Genomic DNA, 19,097 nt, shown 5'->3' with positions numbered 1-19,097 from the left:
GTATACAATGCTTATTGGTTATAAAGACCTGTGTACTTTTTTCCTTTCCCTGTGGTGCCAGCAGTATTGCTATGTTTATAGTTGATAACCAGCTTTGAAATTTGGAAACATCTTTCATTTGTGAAATATGATTTGAATAATTAGAGAAAGTATAAGTCTGAGTGAGATTTGGGAGATTTAGAGCTGGAGGAAGGAGGATCTTGATCCAGGGACATTTTTCATTCCACAGATGTAAAAATATTTGCTTGTGGGGAAGACAGGGAGAGTAATGCCAATCATTTTAGCTGTATCCCCCAAGATGTTTATCTTGAGAAGTGGAGAAAGCAAAGGAGAGAGAACCATACCAATGTGGAGAACTGTAGAGAATTCCAAAGAGTCATGTTTATCAGAAAAATATTTTTACCAGGAAAACATGAAATAAATATTCAATATCTGACTTGATCCTGGGAACTGAGGGACCCACATCTACGTGTATGCCTTTTTGCTTTTCCTGAAAAGGGTGATCCCTAACATTATTTTGGAACTCAGCTTTATAACGTGGAATGGTTTCATCCTGATCTGTGATGCAAATGGATGATTAATCTGGACTAGGTAAACAGAGAGATAAGTGAGCATACATACCCACTCTGCTAGACTTTACATAGGCACATTTCAAATCAGACCCAGAAGACCCTTAAGCCTGCCCATCAGACCAGATATTTACAGCAGGGAAAGTTCTGGGTTGGACTGTCTCCCTTGAGCCATTTGGAAACTGAACCGGCTGGAGCAGATTGCAAGATTTAGGCTGTGGGAGAATGACTCTGGTTCCTTCTCAGCCTAGAGCAATAACCCAGCTGTTGGAAAGCTGAAATATTAGACCAAATTATATTACCTAAGTTAAAGTTAGCACCCTTGAGAATAGATCTCTATATATGTTAAGGTACATGTATTATGCAAGAGTTGACATTCCTATTTCTGTATTTTATGAACCAGCCCTGGATTCTTCACTGAAAATAAAATTGTTGTTAGTATGTTTTTGGTTATTTGTTTTTACTGCTTGATATATACACTATTGACACATTTCCAAAGCCATTACCCTCTAAGATTGGAACTTCCAGAAACATCCTTGACAAAGCCATCAATAGAAACAACTAAACATTTAAAAACAATAGGTGTCTTATATGTAACAACTGTGGAATTTGGCCTAAAGCTGATAATATTCTTAAAAAAAGTCATTTACTCACACATGGTCTTATTTGATCCATATAGCACCCCTGTAAAGAATACAGGGCACGTATTATAGTATCTCCAGCTGACAAAATGAAGTCTTAGCAATAAATGACTTGCCCAAATTCAAACAATTAGCAAGTGGCAGAACCAGGACTTACTCTCCATGTTTTTATATTCCAATTTCAGGGTCCTCTTTGGGGACACACAAATTAGAGATAAGCATAAAGAAAATTACAGGAGACAATTAGAATCACAACCAATTAGTCTAATCTATAGAATTTGTACTCTTACTTAAGACATAACTTACAAGACTAAAAACATATTTATTACATTGTATTACAAATTCACATTTCATTGTTATTCTGTGGGCACTGGGCTGGTAAAAAGATTTTTGTACTTAATTCATCAATAAATATTTACTGACCACTATTCTGTGTGGGAATTTTGAGTTGGACATTTTTTTCTGTCTTTTTATTAAAATTAACTTGTAGAGTTGAGTGAATGTCCAGTCATTCCAGCAAGTTACATAGAATTTTGTTGCAAACTCTTCCATTTTTCCTGGATAAAGAAGAGAAAACCTGAAGACTTGGTAAGGCAATTCTCAGTCTGTTCTTCAAACCTCTGTAAGAAGTCCCATTCTCTCATTTAAAAAAGAGGTATCACTAATTGATCATCTACTGCATGCAAGGTGTTCTATGTATGTTACTGATAACCTTCACATCTCTGTGGCGTGGTGGGTATAGTTATCCTCATCTTTTCGAATGGGGTTAGTATAGCCCAGCAGTGAAATAAGATGAGATAGTAGCCTTGGATCAAGAGCAGGGCCTTCCATCAAAACTACTAGGGTTTGAATCTGGCTCCATACATACTAGCTGGCTGAACTTGGACCACTTATTTCCTTTCTCTCTGCTCCTTTATGCTCATCACTAAAGTGGAATAAAATGATATGAACTCCTAGTTACTGTGAGTATTAAATGAATTAACTGTAAATGGCTTATAGTGCCCCGGCTTCTAGTGATACTCAGTGGATGTTAGCTACTATGGTTAATTTGTTGTGTCCCAGGGCTGAATCTGAGGGCCTCTTTTCTTCTTTATATATCTGTTACTCACTAGGTGACCTCATTTAATCCCATGGTTTTAAATATAAAACTATACTGATGACTCCAAAATTTGTATCTCCTGCAAACTGATACTTTTCAAGTATAAGTCAGCTCATGTCACTTCTCCATTCAAAACCCTCCAGTGATTTCCCATCTCTCTCAGTGAAAAAGCCAAAGCCCTAAGCAGGGCCTACAAGGCCCTATATGACCTGTCCTACTTTTCTGATCTGTCTCCTACTACTTCCCACTGTCTTTCTTTTCTCCTGCCATACAGGTGTGCTTGTTGAACACGCCCAAGCACTCCTGGTTGTCAGACTCTTTGCACCTGCCATCTGCCAGATATATTCTTCCCCAGATATTCAAATGACTCATTCGTTCACTTCCTTCGGGTCCCTGCTCAAATACCATCTTATCAGAGAGGCCATCCCTGACCACCTTAAATAAAAGAGGATTTCCCTTTCCTTTTCTTCTTACCCTGCTTTATTTTTCATTATGGTACCTATTACCATTATGTTTATTCCTTTTCTTATGGCCTGTTGTCCTCCTCTAGAATGTGAGTTCTATTAAAGCAGGGACTTTTTTTGTTTGCAGCCCCTAAATCAAGTGCCTGGCACACGGCAGACACTCAATAAATATTTATTGCTTAACTATAATTACGTTAATTGCCCAGCTAGTAAATATCAGAGTTTCATACCCAGATCAGTCTCCCTTCAACATCTCTTGCTCTTTATGCCCCACTAATCTGCATCCCAAGTCAGGGAAGCTACTAACCCCATTACAGATATACATCGATTCTGAGGACTCTTGTATTTAAACTAGAAAGTATATACATATTAGGGTTGATTTGCTATTCAGCATAATTTAACAAATATTTACTGCACATCTACTACATGCTTTGGATAAGAAATAATGGCCAGCCCAATAATGTAAGGTAGTAATTTATCCAAGAATCTTGAAGGCCAGGAAAGGTAAATTTCTTACTTGTGGATCTCTAAGTTCAGAATTATTATATACACCTAAAATTAATACAATGTTATATGTCAATTATATCTCAATTTAAAAAAAAGAAGAATTATTAGGTCTATCTAATATCAGAATAGAACACTTGGTCATCCCTCAGACTTTCTCCATCTTTCTGAATCTCAGTCCATTCATTTGCTTCAGACGTTTTCTAGACATTTTCCTAGATTTCTCTTTTCCTCATCTTCCACATCCAATCCATCTACAAAGACTGTAAACTGTATCTACAAAACTTATCCAGAGACCATATGCTTCTCATCAACTTCACCTCTATAAATCCTAGTTCTAGGACAACTCCACTTCCAAGGCTAGAAGCAGAATTTCCTAAATGTGTTCCTTGCCTTCCTGTTTTCTACCTAGCAGCCAGAGTGATCTTATGAAAATGTATACTACTTATCATTCCCCTGATTAAACACTTCCATGTTTTCAATGTTCCCTTTTGTTTTTCCTCTCCATCATTCCACTTAGAAAAACACCCAAACCCTGCCCTAGCCTACAAGTCCTACTTGACTGAGTCCTGATCACCAGTCCAATCTTCTCTCCTAGCATGTTTCCCCTTATTCATGTATTCTAGTCATGCTGCCCTTCTTTCATTTCTGTGAGCACATTAAGCCCTTCCCTGTTCCAAAATATTTGTACTAGCAACTCCTTGTCATTAAAGTCTCAGCTTAAATTTCCCCAGAGAGGCCTTCCCTAACTACTCATTTAAAAGAATCCCCTCTCCTCCACTCACCCTTTGTTCTGTCAGAGAGTGAATTGCATTCAGTTATTGTGCATTGCACAACTCCTATCTAATATTTTCCTTCTCTGTTTGTTTATTGTCTATCTCCCTCCAGTAGATTGTAAACTCGATGAAGACAGGGACTTTGCTTTATCAGCAGGGTTTATAACAGAGCCCAACACATAGTGAGCACTCAAGAAATACTTGGTTTTTTTTTTTTAAGATTTTATTTATTTATTTTTTCCCCCCAAAGCCACAGTAGATAGTTGTATGTCATAGCTGCACATCCTTCTAGTTGCTGTGTGTGGGATGCGGCCCCAGCATGGCCGGAGAAGCGGTGCGTCGGTGGGTGCACGCCCGGGATCCAAACCCAGGCCGCCAGCAGCGGAGCGCGCGCACTCAACCACTAAGCCACGGGGCCAGCCCCAAGAAATACTTGTTGAATGGATAAATCTGTCTCAACTTTGATAGCTTATGTAAGATCACAATAGTTTTCTAACACAGCTTTAGAAATTCTGCCCCATCCATGCTCTCTCAATCTGATAGCATTGCTTCAACCCACAAAAAGGACCAATACACCAGGGGAAAGATTCAGGCTCCCCCTATTTCCTGACAACCACTAGGTCAAGGTCTGGCTTAGTTCAATAGTTCAAAATCATCAGATAAGGGGGAAAAGAAAGGCAGGAAGTAATACTCCCGAAATGAACAATCGTCATTTTTCACTTAAAGATTTGAGGAAGAGAGAAAGAAAACAATTCTTAAGATCAAACACTTTCAGCATCGGAAATGTTAGAGAAAGTAGATGTGGACAGAAGAATGTTAAGAGTGAAGGAGGAAAACTAAATCAGAAGGAGGTAAGAGAGAGAGCTCACACCGTGCTGTCAAGTATTCATGGTTCTGGGCTTGGGTACCACGTCTTGCCTTGTAGATAAACACTAAGAAAAGAGCGTGATGGAATGAAGTGGGGTGGAGGCGAGAGAAAGGGAGGGGTGGGAGACCAGGACGAGAGAGGCGAAAGAAGCTAGAAAGGAAAGAAAGGGATCCAGCAGAGCAATACAAAAGCAGCCTCGGATCTTGCCGGAGCTGCAAGCGTTAAGGAGAGGCGGGGAGTGACGCGGTTTGCGTCTAGAGCGGCTCCTTGGAGTCCACAGCATCCACCGCCGGAGCCTCGCCTTCCTTTCTCCCTCTGCAGACATATCGAGACACAAAAAGAGGGGCGACTCCTGGACCAGGGCGAGGGACCCACCCACACCATGACCGAGACCACCAAGACCCACGTTATCTTGCTTGCCTGCGGCAGCTTCAATCCCATCACCAAAGGGCACATTCAGATGTTCGGTGAGTCCTCCCGCCCACCCCCGGAGGCGGCTTCCGCCTCTCTTCTTTCCCCGGCACCTGTGTTTTCCTGGGCGACCGAACAGTAAGGCTTGTGTCCCGTCGGGGGGGTACGCCGGCTGATCCCTCTGCTGGGAGGTCAACCCCTCTATTCCTGGCTCGCCGGAGGGGACGAAGACTGCGCTTCCGAGGCGTCACTTGCTCGGGCCTGACCCGGCTCGCAGGGGGCCAAGGGGTGGGGGAGGGGAGGGGAGGGGAGGGGAGGGAGGGGAGGGGAGGGGAAGGGCTGGAAATGAGTGTTGGTATGGGCTGGGTGGGAGGTCGAGGTTCGAGAAGTGGGTTGCGGCGGTCCGGTGGTTTGGCTACTTGGCTGGTGAAGATCGGGATGGGGGCAGAGGTTGGGGCGCGGAGAAGAGAGGAGGGGGCTGGAGATAACGTGCTGTTTGTTTAGGATGGGCGGAAAGCTCGAAGGAGTTAAATGATGTATATGCCTCAGAGAGACAAACACTCACACACAACACACCAGTAATAGGGCTGGAGCTTCAAGGAGATTAATTTAGGGTTTGGCTATGGTTCGGGGCGGCACAGGGGCGAATGTTTGAGCGTTGTGGACCGTGTGTTGCCTGCGCGAGGTGGATGGCTGAGTGAATGGGATTGGGGGGCCTGGCCAACCTGGGCTTGGCTGCCAGGACCCGCTGCTTAGGAAGGGGAGGGGGCGGGGCAGCCGCTGCGGGCTGCCCTTTGCGAGCCGGTGTTGATGGATGGGGGCCTAAGTTGGCTGAGGCTTTGCCCAGAGCGGCAATGGCACCCGGAAAGCTTGCGGCGTGCGAGTGTGTGTATGAGTATGTGCGTGCGTGCGAGCGTGTGTGTGTGTGTGTGTGTGTTCGGGGGGCGGTGGAGGGCGCATCATCGCCAGTTGTTTCTCGGAGGCTTTGGGGCGTGGAAAGAAAGGGAGCGAGTGGGGGCTCCTGGCTGCTGGTTTGGGATTCAGCAGGGGCAAGGGAAAGGTGATCGATGCCTCTTGGAGATCTTGGGCCACCGGCGGGTAAATGACGCGGCTTAGTTGCTGCTCCTGCAAGACCCAAAGGCGCGGGGGTGTGCGCGTTTAGACCCTGAGGGAGGGACACGGTCACTTTAGAGGCAGGAAATTGAGGAGAGGTTAGAAGTTGGGGGTGTTTTTTTTTTTTTTTTTCTGTTAATGAGGGAAACATGGAGTAGAGGAGAGCGAGTGGGCTGGGGATGGATGCGAGATGGAACGGATGAGAGGCCCTGACCCGCCGGCCAGCAAGGCGCTATCCAGAGGCGGCGGTGCTGAAACACAGGGCGCGCCGGAGCTGGCTGCGAGCACACGTGTTTACTCTGAGCCTGAGGATTGAGCGAGCCTTCCTAGGGCTGTTAAATGAATGCCACATCATAGCAGTAAAGACTGGGCGAGGTGGATTAAACTAAAAATATTCCTCTCTTAAACCTAAAAGGTGCGTCGAATGGGGCCTGCTTATTAAAACCTCATGAAAAGAATATTAGAACTACTTTGAGCAGAGCACAGATCAGGGAGGCACATTTATAGGATCCAAGAAGGGAGACTGAGAGGTAGCCATTCCTTTCTCAGCATCCCTTCACTTTTAAAAGTGTTTTATTAAAAGCTAATGCCAACTTACCTATTAAATAAAGACTTTCGTTGGAGCATCAGGGTAGACCAGAGCATCTCATCAGTCTTCTAAGGGAATATCAGTGCCCTGGGAACACTCTACTTTCACTTTCTTTTGAGTCTGATATCTTCACCCCTGTCTTTCTTTTCATCTCTGTCCATATTTCCTCTAGCCATTTTATGTTGATGTACTTCATTCCTCTCAGTTGCCCAGACAGGGATGGGCTTTCCTCCGGAACTCCTTGGCTCTAGGAATCTTTAGTGAGCCAGCAGGTAATCCTCCTTTCTTTCTTTCTGGGGCTAAGAATGTCGTTAATTCTGCTTGTTTTGGATTGCAAGAGGGACAGATTTAGATTGAGAACCAAGGATTCTGTCTCGCAGCTAAAGAGAGTTTGGTAACAGTGCTAAAGGCTTTTGTTAAGTGGATGCTGACCTGCCAATTCTCCATGAGCTTAGAGAAGAGAATATGTGGAAATAGGCATGTGTTACAGCAGGGAGGTTTAGATATAGAATAGGTGAAAGGAGACTCTTTGACAGTCGTGACTATTTGCTTGACATTGGAACTGGGGAAGGAGAGACTATCTGTCAACAAAGCCTTTTGAGTGTCCATTAGTTACGTGTAATCCAGAGAGCAACAGGGAAAGAGGACATGGTGTGCTCACTGTGGCTTTAGGAGCTTATACCCTAATGAAGGATTTAGCACATATACATGTGAAAAGGAAACAAGAATAAGACCACAAAATACATATTAAGCTATTTTTGTAGAATCTCTTATGGGAACCTTTGAGCTCGTGATAAATTTTGTAATTTATTTTTGGAGAGTAGTTTCTGGTTTACCAGGCCTTTTCATATGTTATGTCACTTATTCCTAATAACAAGGTTACAAGAAAGGCATCATTATCTCCACTTTACAAATGAGAAACTGATGTTCAGAGGCTAAGTAGCTTTCTTAAGTGGTTTAAGTGACATGGAGAGTGGGTGGCAGAGTTGAGGCTGGAACCCCACATTACTGATTTCTCTTGCAGAGGCCATTGCACTGCACCAAAGGCGGGAAGAAGTGCTCACTAATCTTCCGACTGCATAATTCCATGAACTCTATTTCCTTCAAACATGTACTAACAGAGATTAGAATTAAATTGGCCATCAACTAAATGAGATTCCTAAATATGCATTTCGTTAAGAGCTCTTTCCCATCTCTAAAGAAACCAGTTATCCATGAACTATTTTCTCCTTTTAAATGGCTTTTAAAATTTTCTCCCCAACAATACAAAAATAATTAATACAATAAAATTTTCAAACTTCCTTTAAGGTGCTTGAAATTTGTAATAGAGGGCCGGCCCGTGGCTTAGTGGTTGAGTGCGCGCGCTCCGCTGCTGGCGGCCCGGGTTCGGTTCCCGGGCGCGCACCAATGCACCGCTTCTCCGGCCATGCTGAGGCCGCGTCCCACATACAGCAACTAGAAGGCTGTGCAACTATGACATACAACTATCTACTGGGGCTTTGGGGGAAAAACATAAATAAATAAAAATTAAAAAAAAGAAATTTGTAATAGAAAATTTTTAAAAAGACCCAAACAGGACTTGGAAATTGGACACCTTTAATAGAGCTCCTGTATTTTGAAATCCAATTGTTTACCAAAGCAAAAAGAAAAAGACTATAAACAAAAAGAGAAGTGACATTCAGAACTAATAACTCACTCTTCATCTCTGTAAAGTAGTACTTGTACAGTTCTCAATATTTGTAAAATATTTTGGAATGTTCTTTTCTCTTTACTCTGAAAGGGAGTTGATATTATTCCTATTTATGGGTGTAAAAACATATAGAAAAAAATTAATATTTGTGATAGAGATATTTGATATCTATATACTTAACTGTAGCTAAAATGTTTTCAGAGATGAATAAAAGTTTTTGGCAAAGTAAACCCATAACTAATGATGTTTTATTTCATGAGTCTGCCTTATTACATAAGAAGACAATGTGAAGCTAGAAGTTGTTGGTTTTTTTTTTTTTTACATTTAAGTTCTTATTTATTAAGTATTTAGAGATTATATTTCATTACAAATTTCTTTGCATTTATATTGCTATATTTGTCAACAAATCCACCACTGGTAAATCAGATAGCAAGTTTAAATAGAAAAGTAAGAAAGGACTGATCAGATTAGTTTCGCCATAAAAAATAAAGGAATTGAGAGACTTGATCACAGCAGAAATGTATCCTGTTTTTTGATGATTACAAAATAACTGGATTTTCTAGTTTTTCTACTTTTCTGCTTTTTTTTGCTTTGAACAATTGGGTCTTTTGAAAGAGACATGATCCAATTCTGTTCCTCTTAAAGGGTGATGAAGAGGGCTCTCTACTTGTCATGGAATTGGAAATGCAGCCCCTGTTGCTACAACTAGAAATCATAAGAAAAATGAATTTGAGTTGCTACTGATATATAGAGAACTGTCAGAAATTGAGAAACTGTTTAATATGCTTGAAATGCCTATAACAAAAGATCATTATGCACAATGTGGTATTTATACTTTTGCATCACTATCTCATTTGATCCTACCCTGTAAGTGAAACTGAATAATATTATCATCTCCCTTTTACAAATGACAAAGCAGAGGTACAGGTGTAAGTCATTTGGTCAAGGTCATAAGCAAAAGTCAAGATAGCACTGGTTTCCTAATATCTAGACTCTCTCATCCAAGATGCTTCTTCTTTATTCTTTTAGTAGCAACAGCACCTATGGAAGGAGGAGCCACCTGAACTTAGTTATCAGCAAAGGGTAATGAGAACTTTATGAATTTTTTTCTTTGGCAACACAGGCCACTAACAAAATATATTCAACAAATATATCTGTTCTCTCTATTTTTTTTTTTTTTTTTTGTGAGGATGATCAGCCCTGAGCTAACATCCATGCTAATCCTCCTCTTCTTGCTGAGGAAGACCAGCTCTGAGCTAACATCTATTGCCAATCCTCCTCCTTTTTTTCCTCCCCAAAGCCCCACTAGATAGTTGTATGTCATAGGTGCACATCCTTCTAGTTGCTGTATGTGGGACGCGGCCTCAGCATGGCCGGAGAAGCGGCACGTCGTGTGCACCCGGGATCCGAACCCGGGCCGCCAGTAGCAGAGCGTGTGCACTTAACCGCTAAGCTATGGGGCCGGCCCCAATCAGTTCTCAATATCTTATGCTTATAATAAGGAAAGGCTATTTCTTTTCTTAATATTTGTATATTTTGCTTTTAACTATGTCACTGGAACATTCCTTCCACCACTCCCCCCACTTCCTCCTCCCTCCCCAGTCTTCTGTTACCACAACTAACACCTACCCATCCTTTGGATTTTAGCTTCAACAGTACTTCCTTGGGGAACCTCCATGACTCCTAAATTAAGTGTGGTGACCCTGACATTTGATCCCACGTCACCTTATACTTTTCATGCCATAATTCTCATCTCATTCTATGTCTCATTATATGTTTTCCGTGCTAGACCTTAAGCTCTATTAAGACAGAAACCATATCTGGTTTCATTATTGATTTATCTCCTAGTACCTAGCATGGAGTAGGCTCTCCATAATAGTATACTATAATAAGAGTTGCAAATAGCAAGTCTTTGCTCCATAATAGTTGTTGAATAAATAAAAAATAAATGAATATGTAGAATCTTGTTCCAGGTAGAGGAATCAATCATGTACAAGGGCTGGGGTGGTGAGACAGAGAGCCATAACATATTAGAACAAAGGAAAGTTCACGATGGCTCAAGGAGGAGGGGAGTAAGAGATAAGACTGGAAAGGTAGGTGGAAGACTGATCAATTATGAAGGCTTGTAAGTTATGTTAAAGAATTTAGATTTTATCCTAATGACAATGAGAAAACATTGAATGTTTTTTTTTAAGTAAAGGGATGTCATAATCAGAACTTTTAAATTATGATTTAATTGAATCTTGAATATAGATTGGTGAAGGGCAAGAAGGGAAATGTAGTCAACAGCTTGGCACCTATTTCAGCAGCACAGAGTTCAAGTCAGAGAAGATGGTCACCTCATCCAGGTTATTGGTATTCAGGATGCAGAGTGAGTGCATTTGAAAATATTTAGGAGGTTAAAAGAAATCCTTATTTGGTGATTTGATGGGTGGGTGATGGCAAAGTAGTCCAGGGTAACTCACAGGTTTCTGTCCAAGGTGGATGAATAAAGAACACTGGAAGAGAAACGGGTTTGGGATTGGTGGGGAAAGTGCGGTTTCATACTTCTTACTCTAAAATTTTGGAAATATATGTTCTAACCAAGCACTGATTCAAAAGAAGGAAATACCTAAATTCAAAGTCTCTTTGTAGCCTGGGACATCTGACTCTTCTACTGAAATCTCCCAATAGGTTCCAGTTGGGTTATTCACAGTTCTTCATGCAAGAAAGATATTGAAATTCATTAACATTATGGACATAAAGAGAAAAAAAAAAGGGTTTGCTGGCTTTTTTTAAAAGTATAAAATAGGAGAAAATCAAGGTCCTAACATTGACTCTTTTAATGTTGAGGCTGTGAAATTGGATGTTGAGGCTGTGAAATTGGAAACAGTTGATGCAGTTCAAAAGACCATTCCAGAACTTGCTCATCACTGTGATGATGGCTGTCATAATATATTCAGGTGGATGCTTGGGAATTCTAATTCACTGAGAAGTTGAAGGTCCACTAATGGAAACTCATGGATCACTCCTAGCAGTTTCACTGGCAGGAGCTGTGTCTGCTCATGACAGGAGAATAATGGCTGAAAAAGAAAATTTAGACATTTTTGTTCACATAAAAAGGTGTCTTGATTTTCTTTCTCTTGCTGAATTGACCAACTGAGCCTCACGTGGACACAAGCTAACCATGAGAGGCAAATCTCCCATCTAGAATTCATCCCAAATGAGGAACAGGAGACAACCAAGAAGAAGGTTGATGTTCTAAGAATTTTGAAATGCAGAAACATTCATTTTTAGTTTCTCTTCTCTTTTTGATCTTAGTCTACATTTCTAAGCCTTTATCCTTAGAACTACCAGATTTAAGAGGTTCATACGCCTTTTAAGAAATAGTTTGAATTATTGCTTAGTAGGAACATCCTTTCAGATGTTATGAATCTCAAGAGAAACATTTCTACACAAATATCCAATGTTAGACAAAGTCAAATGAACAGCCTAAAGTTTGGAGGCAAACTAAAAAATATAACCTGCCAACCCTTAAGGTTGGACCTCTCTGTTTCAGAGATATCCTCAGACTTGAGAGGAAAATGCAAAACTAGACGGATAATCTATATTTTCTGTTATTTTCCTGTTGATCAGCAATAGTTGTGATAGTAGTCTATGCATAACTGGCAAAGAGAATGAAAAACCAGTTTTGAAAGTGTTTCTTTAAAAAGATTCAAGTCTAAATTGTGTAATATCATTGTCTTAGCCACCGATACAGTGTTCTGTATGTAGTGGTTGCTTAATCAATATTTAATGATACTATGAAACATACACTTTCTAGTAGAGTTCTTGTTCATTTTTAAAGAGTTTTCAAATCATCCTAAATTGCCCAAAAAATCCTAAGGACGCAAAGGAATACATTAAATATTTTTCAACACCAGTTTTTTTAAAAACAATATTCAACACACAAAATTTTGGTTAAATAAGGCATTTAAAATAATTTTTAATGATTTCACGTAACAGACTAAGCATTGTGATATAGAAATTCATTTTATAGAGAATTATATAGCTTTATTTATGTATGTTCCATATTCCAATATATATAAATGCAGCCTCTGTTTACAAAGAAGGAAGTTTTCCGTTGCCAGAGGTTTTCCAATTATAAGCATTCAATTGCATGGAACACATTTGCTTTTTTTGGATACACTTTGGCAGATAGTCTCAGAAATATTTTAGCCCAAAAAGATGTTCAATGGCCTACATGGTGTGACTAAGGCCATCCTTATCTAACATTTTAAAGTTCTTATTTCAGTATCACTCTTTAAAATAAGGAAAGCTTTTTCATTTTTTATGATTTTATTTTATTTTTTATTTTCTGAAATGGAACCATTGTACATTGTACAAGCCCCATCTACTGAAGGAATAAATAAGTCAAGAATTATACTTCTGTACAACTCAACAAAACAAGCAATCAAACAAGCACTTCCCTGATGGGAAGTGGTTCTCACTTAGGTTCCAGTGTACCCATTCTGTACTTCAATGGGGTGGCCCCACCTTGTCCAAGTATTCTCAGATTTGGTGAATTCCATTCACCCTAGTTTGATCTTCCACGATTTTGTAGAATTTGGATCATGCGCCTTCTCTCTTTGACACAGGCTTAATTGTTTCAAGAGTAAGTATCATGGAGATTCTTTTCTCTGACGCTTTTTTTTTCTTGGTGAGGAAGATTAGCCCTGAGCTAACATCCGTTGCCAATCCTCCTCTTTTTGCTGAGGAAGGTTGGCCCTGGGCTAACATCTGTGCCCTTCTTCCTCTACTTTATATGGGACGCTGCCACAGCGTGGCTTGACAAACAGTGTGTTGGTCCGTGCCGGGGATCCTGACCTGTGAACCCCAGGCCACTGAAGGGGAGTGTGTGAACTTAACTGCTACGCCACCAGGCTGGCCCCACTTTGACACTTATTTTTAGTTCTAATCCTTTCAGAAGGTCTTGAACAAGTATATTTCTGCTCTTGCTTATAAAGCTATGTGTTTCCATGACTTTGAAATTTATTATTATATGACTTTAAGCCCCAAATTAGTGACATTCCAGTGGGGGGTTGGGTTTTCCAATGCTTTATTCTTCCACATTTTTCTGACCCTTCATCTTGGTACCCACAGAGAGGTGGAATCCTCGTTCCATGTGGCACTGAGATTAAACTACATCAATAACTATTCATATTTCTTTTTTTTTTTAAGGTTTTATTTATTTATTTATTTTACCCCCAAAGCCTCAGTAGATAGTTGTATGTCATAGCTGCACATCCTTCTAGTTGCTGTATGTGGGACGCGGCCTCAGCATGGCCGGAGAAGCGGTGCATCGGTGCACGCCCAGGATCCGAACCCCGGCCACCAGCAGCGGAGCGTGCCCACTTAACCGCTAAGCCACGGGCTGGCCCCACTATTCATATTTCTTTTGAAATATTTATGTACTGATAAATATTTAGCAGTGGTGGTTCATCACACGAACTACAAGATTTTTAAAATAAGGCGAATTTTTTTTAACTTAGAGACTGTCACTCATTATAAATTAAAATTAAGACAATAAAATGTTATACATATAAGTTTAAGCCATAATTTCTTCGTTTACCATGAACCAATCTTGCTAAGCACAGTTTAAAAATTATTTACTTGTTATGTCCCAGGGAATCAAAGTTTATAGATAATATATGATTTTCCCATGCTGTGAATAATGTTAATAAAGAATGGGTAAATGTCCCAGTTTTTCCTATTGCTTCATTATTTCTCTATATATGAAAATTAATAAACTGAATTACTATTGATTTAGGAATATACTTAGTCGCCTTTAGCCTTTGTTTTCTCATCTGTAAATGGGGTGATTGACATAACCCAGGGGTCAGAAAACTACAGCCTGTTGGCCAAATGTGGCTTGCTAGCTAAGAGTGGCTTTTACACTTTTAAATGGTTGAAAAAAACATAAAAGAAGAATAATATTTTGTGACTCATGAAAATTTTATTAAATTCAAATTTTAATATTTATAAATAAAGTTTTATTGGCACACAGCCACACTCATTCACGTGTGTATTGTCTGTGGCTATTTTCACACTACAACAGCAGTTGCAACAGAAATCATATGACTGCAAAGCCTAGAATACTTACTGTCTGGCCGTTTATAGAAAAAGTTTGCCTCCCTCTGATATAACCTACCTCAGGGGGTTGGAATGGGGAATGAATCTGAAGGATTCTAAAAATATAAAGAGCAGTTGAAGTCCTTTACTCAGAGGAACTCTTTAAAGAACAATTTTCAGTCTAAACTAAATCTCTAAAAAGACTCATTTAAGCAGCAAATGCAGTTTCAATTTCATAATTGTAATTTTTCTGGCTGACAGAGTAAACGACCGTGTTCATAATGGGGATGATTTTCTGGTGTTTGGTTTACTGGACATTGATTAGCCCCTCTGGCTAATATTGGCTGTTTATCTGCTGTTGAACATTAGATATATTTCCCAGAACATCCTTTTCCTGATTCATAGCTACCCCCTCTTTAAATCTAATATTTTACGTACTTTATATATGAGGATTTAAAAAAATTAGCACATCAATTGCATCAGGCTTTTACAGGGTGCTCTTGCAGTCACATCTCGTTTTTCTGCAGCATCTCACCTCCCCCTGAACTCTGATAGAGCTTGGTTTGTACCTCTCTTATAGCACTTATCGCATTGTGCTGTGGGTTGTAGCTATTTCTATCCCTTTCATATTCTCTATCAGATTTAGGCCTTTGCCAGGGTGATATGGCTTTTGTTATCTCCTAAGGTGCCTAAGACAGAGCTCTAGGTACATGGAGGATACTATCAATATTAAATGAAGGAATGATTGAACTGTTAGGAATATTCAGAATCTCAAAATTGAGGCAAAATAGGTGATCAGAAATCAGACAAGAATATGGGAATTAGGAAAACAGAGATTCAAGAATGACAGAGTCCGAAAACAGGACAAATAGCAAACACTCAGGGACTTCAAAACTGAGACGATTGTTGCCTCAAGACAGGAAGGCTTGGGCCGGCCCCGTGGCTTAGCAGTTAAGTGCGCGCGATCTGCTACTGGCAGCCCGCATTCGAATCCCAGGCGCACACCGACACACCGCTTGTCCGGCCATGCTGAGGCCGCGTCCCACATACAGCAACTAGAAGGGTGTTCAACTACGACGTGCAACTATCTACTGGGGCTTTGGGGAAAAACAAAAGGAGGAGGATTGGCAATAGGTGTTAGCTCAGAGATGGTCTTCCTCAGCAAAAAGAGGAGGATTAGCATGGATGTTAACTCAAGGCTGATCTTCCTCACAAAAAAAAAAAGACAGGAAGTCTTGTGCATCCTAGAGTGGAACCCTATGCCATTGTATAGCTTTTCCAGGTATCCACAGCGGGAACCTGCAAGTCATGTTTGGGAGCTGTTAAGTATGTAAGTTGGCAGGAGTGAAAAATGTGGGGTCAAGGATGAAAGTGAATCCTGAAACCGTCCGCTGGATACTTCAGTCAGAGGCACGATACATCTAGGAATGGCTTCTCAATGAGGCAGAAGGAGGTTTGAGGATGGCAGAGGAGTTAGGTTTTATTTTTCTTTATTCATAGTTTGAAAAGGTTTAATGTACATGGCACCTGTCAAAGGGAAGCTTTGTATATTATTTACTCGACTTCAAACAAACAAAACGAACATAAAACCTTGGTTTGTCAATTATAGGTTTTCATCTTCAGAAAGCACAGAGTCTCCATTTTAAGATTTCAGAAATCATGCAGATACTCATCCAGTCCTGAAACCTCTTTTAAAACATCTTCACAAGTGTCTGTCCAAACTTTGCTTGAGACCTTGCAGAGCCAGGGAATGCACTATTTTCCAAAGCAGCCAGACAGCCCTTGGCACAATTTTACCTTTTTCAAGATTGTTCCTTCTATTGGGCTGACATTGGCCTTCCTGAGACTCCCATGTGTTGGCTCTAGTTCTTTTCTTTTAAATCCATGGAGCAGGTCTAATCTATTTTCTACTCGTAAGACATTCGAATAGCTGAAGACAGCTACTCTGTCCTCCCCACCAGTCTTCTGCTTAGGCTTAACCAGCCTCAGTTCCTTCAGCTGGACATCCATTGCTGTTTCTAGTCTTCATAACATCCTGGCTCATCTTCTCTGAACATATCTTCATTGTCTATATCCCTTTTAAAAAGTTATGTCCAGTTCATGACACAGCATTCGATGTGGCCTGATGTGTGCTGTCTTATTGAATGTAGGCTGGCAGATGTTCCCTTTATTTGTGGCGCTGTGTCTATCTTTTTCTAATTGTATCAGGTAAGGCAAGCTATGGCTACCTGCATGCTAAAATGTCCTGACATTCTGAATAATTGGTCAATTTGGTGGATTAAGCTGCTAAACTAGTTCAATTTATTTAAAAATCTGAGTGGTAAAAAAAAAAAACAAACAAAATAACTGACTAGTGTATTGTCAAGATGTGGTATCTTCAGAACTTTGTAGGTCAACGCACATGCTTAGTTGTATGAGATGTCGACCACACACTGGGAGGGACATGCTGCCTTTAGAATAAGAAAGCAACTTTGCAGGTTTTCAGACAGGGCTGAGACTAGAAGCCTCTGAATTCTTGAATTATCAAGTTTCTTGATATTTCATTGCAGGGACTGTTTTTGTGTGTGTGTGTGAGGAATATTGGCCCTGAGCTAACATCTATGCCAATCTTCCTCTATTTTGTATGTGGGATGTTGCCACAGCATGGCTTGATGAGCAGTGTGTAAGTCTGTGCCCAGGATCTGAACCTGTGAACCTGGGCTGCTGCCAAAGCGGAGCATGCCAACTTAACCACTATGCCACTGGACTGGCCCCAGGGACTGCTATTTTTTAAGTAGGTTCTGTTGAAAGCTCCAAATCAACTCTCGTCCGTGTTTAAAACTCCTGGTTTTGGGACTGAAATCTGAACTCTCTTCCTATCTTGTCTAGCTCCTCCCCTCACGGTTATGCCATTGGCGTTGCTCTATTCCCAGGGCTCTCATGAGAGTGTCAAAAATGCTCTTGTTCCCTGCAATGGTGACTTTGTCCTGACAGAGGTGGGCAGTATCACATTTAGATTGAGCAGGGGGAATCTTTAAAAAAAAATAACAAAACAGTCATTTTTCTTATGGAAATTTCCAAACACGTGCAAACATAAACAGAATGATATAATGAAACCGGATGTACCTGTCACCCAACTTCAATAATTATCAATTCATTGTCAATTTTGATTCATTGATACCCCAACCCACTCCCCCACCCCTGCCTTATGTTCTTTTGACGCAAATCCCAGACATCCTGTTGTTTTCAGGTGAGATCCTTTGAGCTAGTACACAATTGCTTCTCTGTCCACATGACCTCCATTTACAGACTGGATCTTTCTCCTCCCCATTTCATGTTTGTTTGCTTGACAGTTTGAGTTGCAGACGGGGCTGGTATGGGGACAATGTTTAATTTCCCATCTTTGAGCGGATATAATAATGTCTCCACCCCAGTGAACAGTGGGTGACACTTTGGCATTGGCATTGCCTTTAAAGCACAGGATTTATGGCCTTTCCTGTGTTTATCATATCATGTGGGGCCTCTGAGGCTCCCCTCCAGAGTGGAACTCCCACTGGACACAATGGGCCATTCTTCCCCGACATGCACATTCAGCTCTTTATCCCTCGTCATTCAAAGTCATGAATGTCTGTGTTAGAAGATGTTCCTACATCAGGGGTTCCCAACCCAGGGGCTCTGAACAACCAGAGTTTCTCGTAAATTAGAATAAGGGTCTGGGAACTGTTTCCAGTATTTCTAAGCATATGCATTCACCCTGCATATGGCGCAGGCTAAGGATCAAGTTTCTGGGCTTTTGCTTGCGTTAGTATCAGTTTGGTGAGGTAAGCTCATGCTGACCAGGAGTCCTGCTTGGTAGCTATAGATGTCTTTGATGAACAAAAAAATGGGAAAAACTTTTTCTTCGATTTCTTTGTAAGAGGAGGAAAAGAATTAAACGAATTCTATTTGGTGACAAGGTTGGCTCCAGCGATAGCGTTTGAATTCTGGGTTTCTGTTTGGCCTGACTTTAACCTCTGTAGAAAATTAAAATAAAATCCTTCTTATTGGTCCCTTAATCCTTCCCTTGTGCTGTTTTAAATCATCTTTTCAAAGCGTATTGTCATGCAGTTTTGTTATCATTTGCATTTAAATGCAGTGAATAAAGAACTCGCTGCTGAATCCTTTGGGGGAATGTTTAAGTCCAACATCCCTGTTTGCCCAGTAAATCGTATGGCTCTGAATATTCATAAAAGAGGCTTGAATGACTTCTCCATGAGGAATTTGCTTTTCCTGGCTGCATTGTTTTGTGAAGGTTGGTTCTTAGT

General features: G+C 40.7%; 1 protein-coding gene across 1 annotated transcript in view; it reads left to right on the top strand.

Annotated features, from left to right (window-relative positions):
- Positions 1 to 5,165: 5,165 nt before the first annotated feature.
- The window catches only part of NMNAT2 (nicotinamide nucleotide adenylyltransferase 2), a 151,755-nt gene continuing 137,823 nt past the window's right edge, over positions 5,166 to 19,097 (top strand). Inside the window, exon 1 of the mRNA XM_004424947.3 lies at positions 5,166 to 5,388. Within this exon, the coding sequence (XP_004425004.1) occupies positions 5,304 to 5,388 (85 nt within the window). The 5' untranslated portion in view covers positions 5,166 to 5,303. The remainder of the gene's footprint in view (positions 5,389 to 19,097) is intronic.

The sequence above is a fragment of the Ceratotherium simum genome, chromosome 2, assembly GCF_057802395.1.
Source record: "Ceratotherium simum simum isolate JZ-2026a chromosome 2, ASM5780239v1, whole genome shotgun sequence".
Classification (NCBI taxonomy): domain Eukaryota; kingdom Metazoa; phylum Chordata; class Mammalia; order Perissodactyla; family Rhinocerotidae; genus Ceratotherium; species Ceratotherium simum.
The sequence above is the reverse complement of the archived record's forward strand: the minus strand, read 5'-3'. Positions and strand labels throughout refer to the sequence as shown.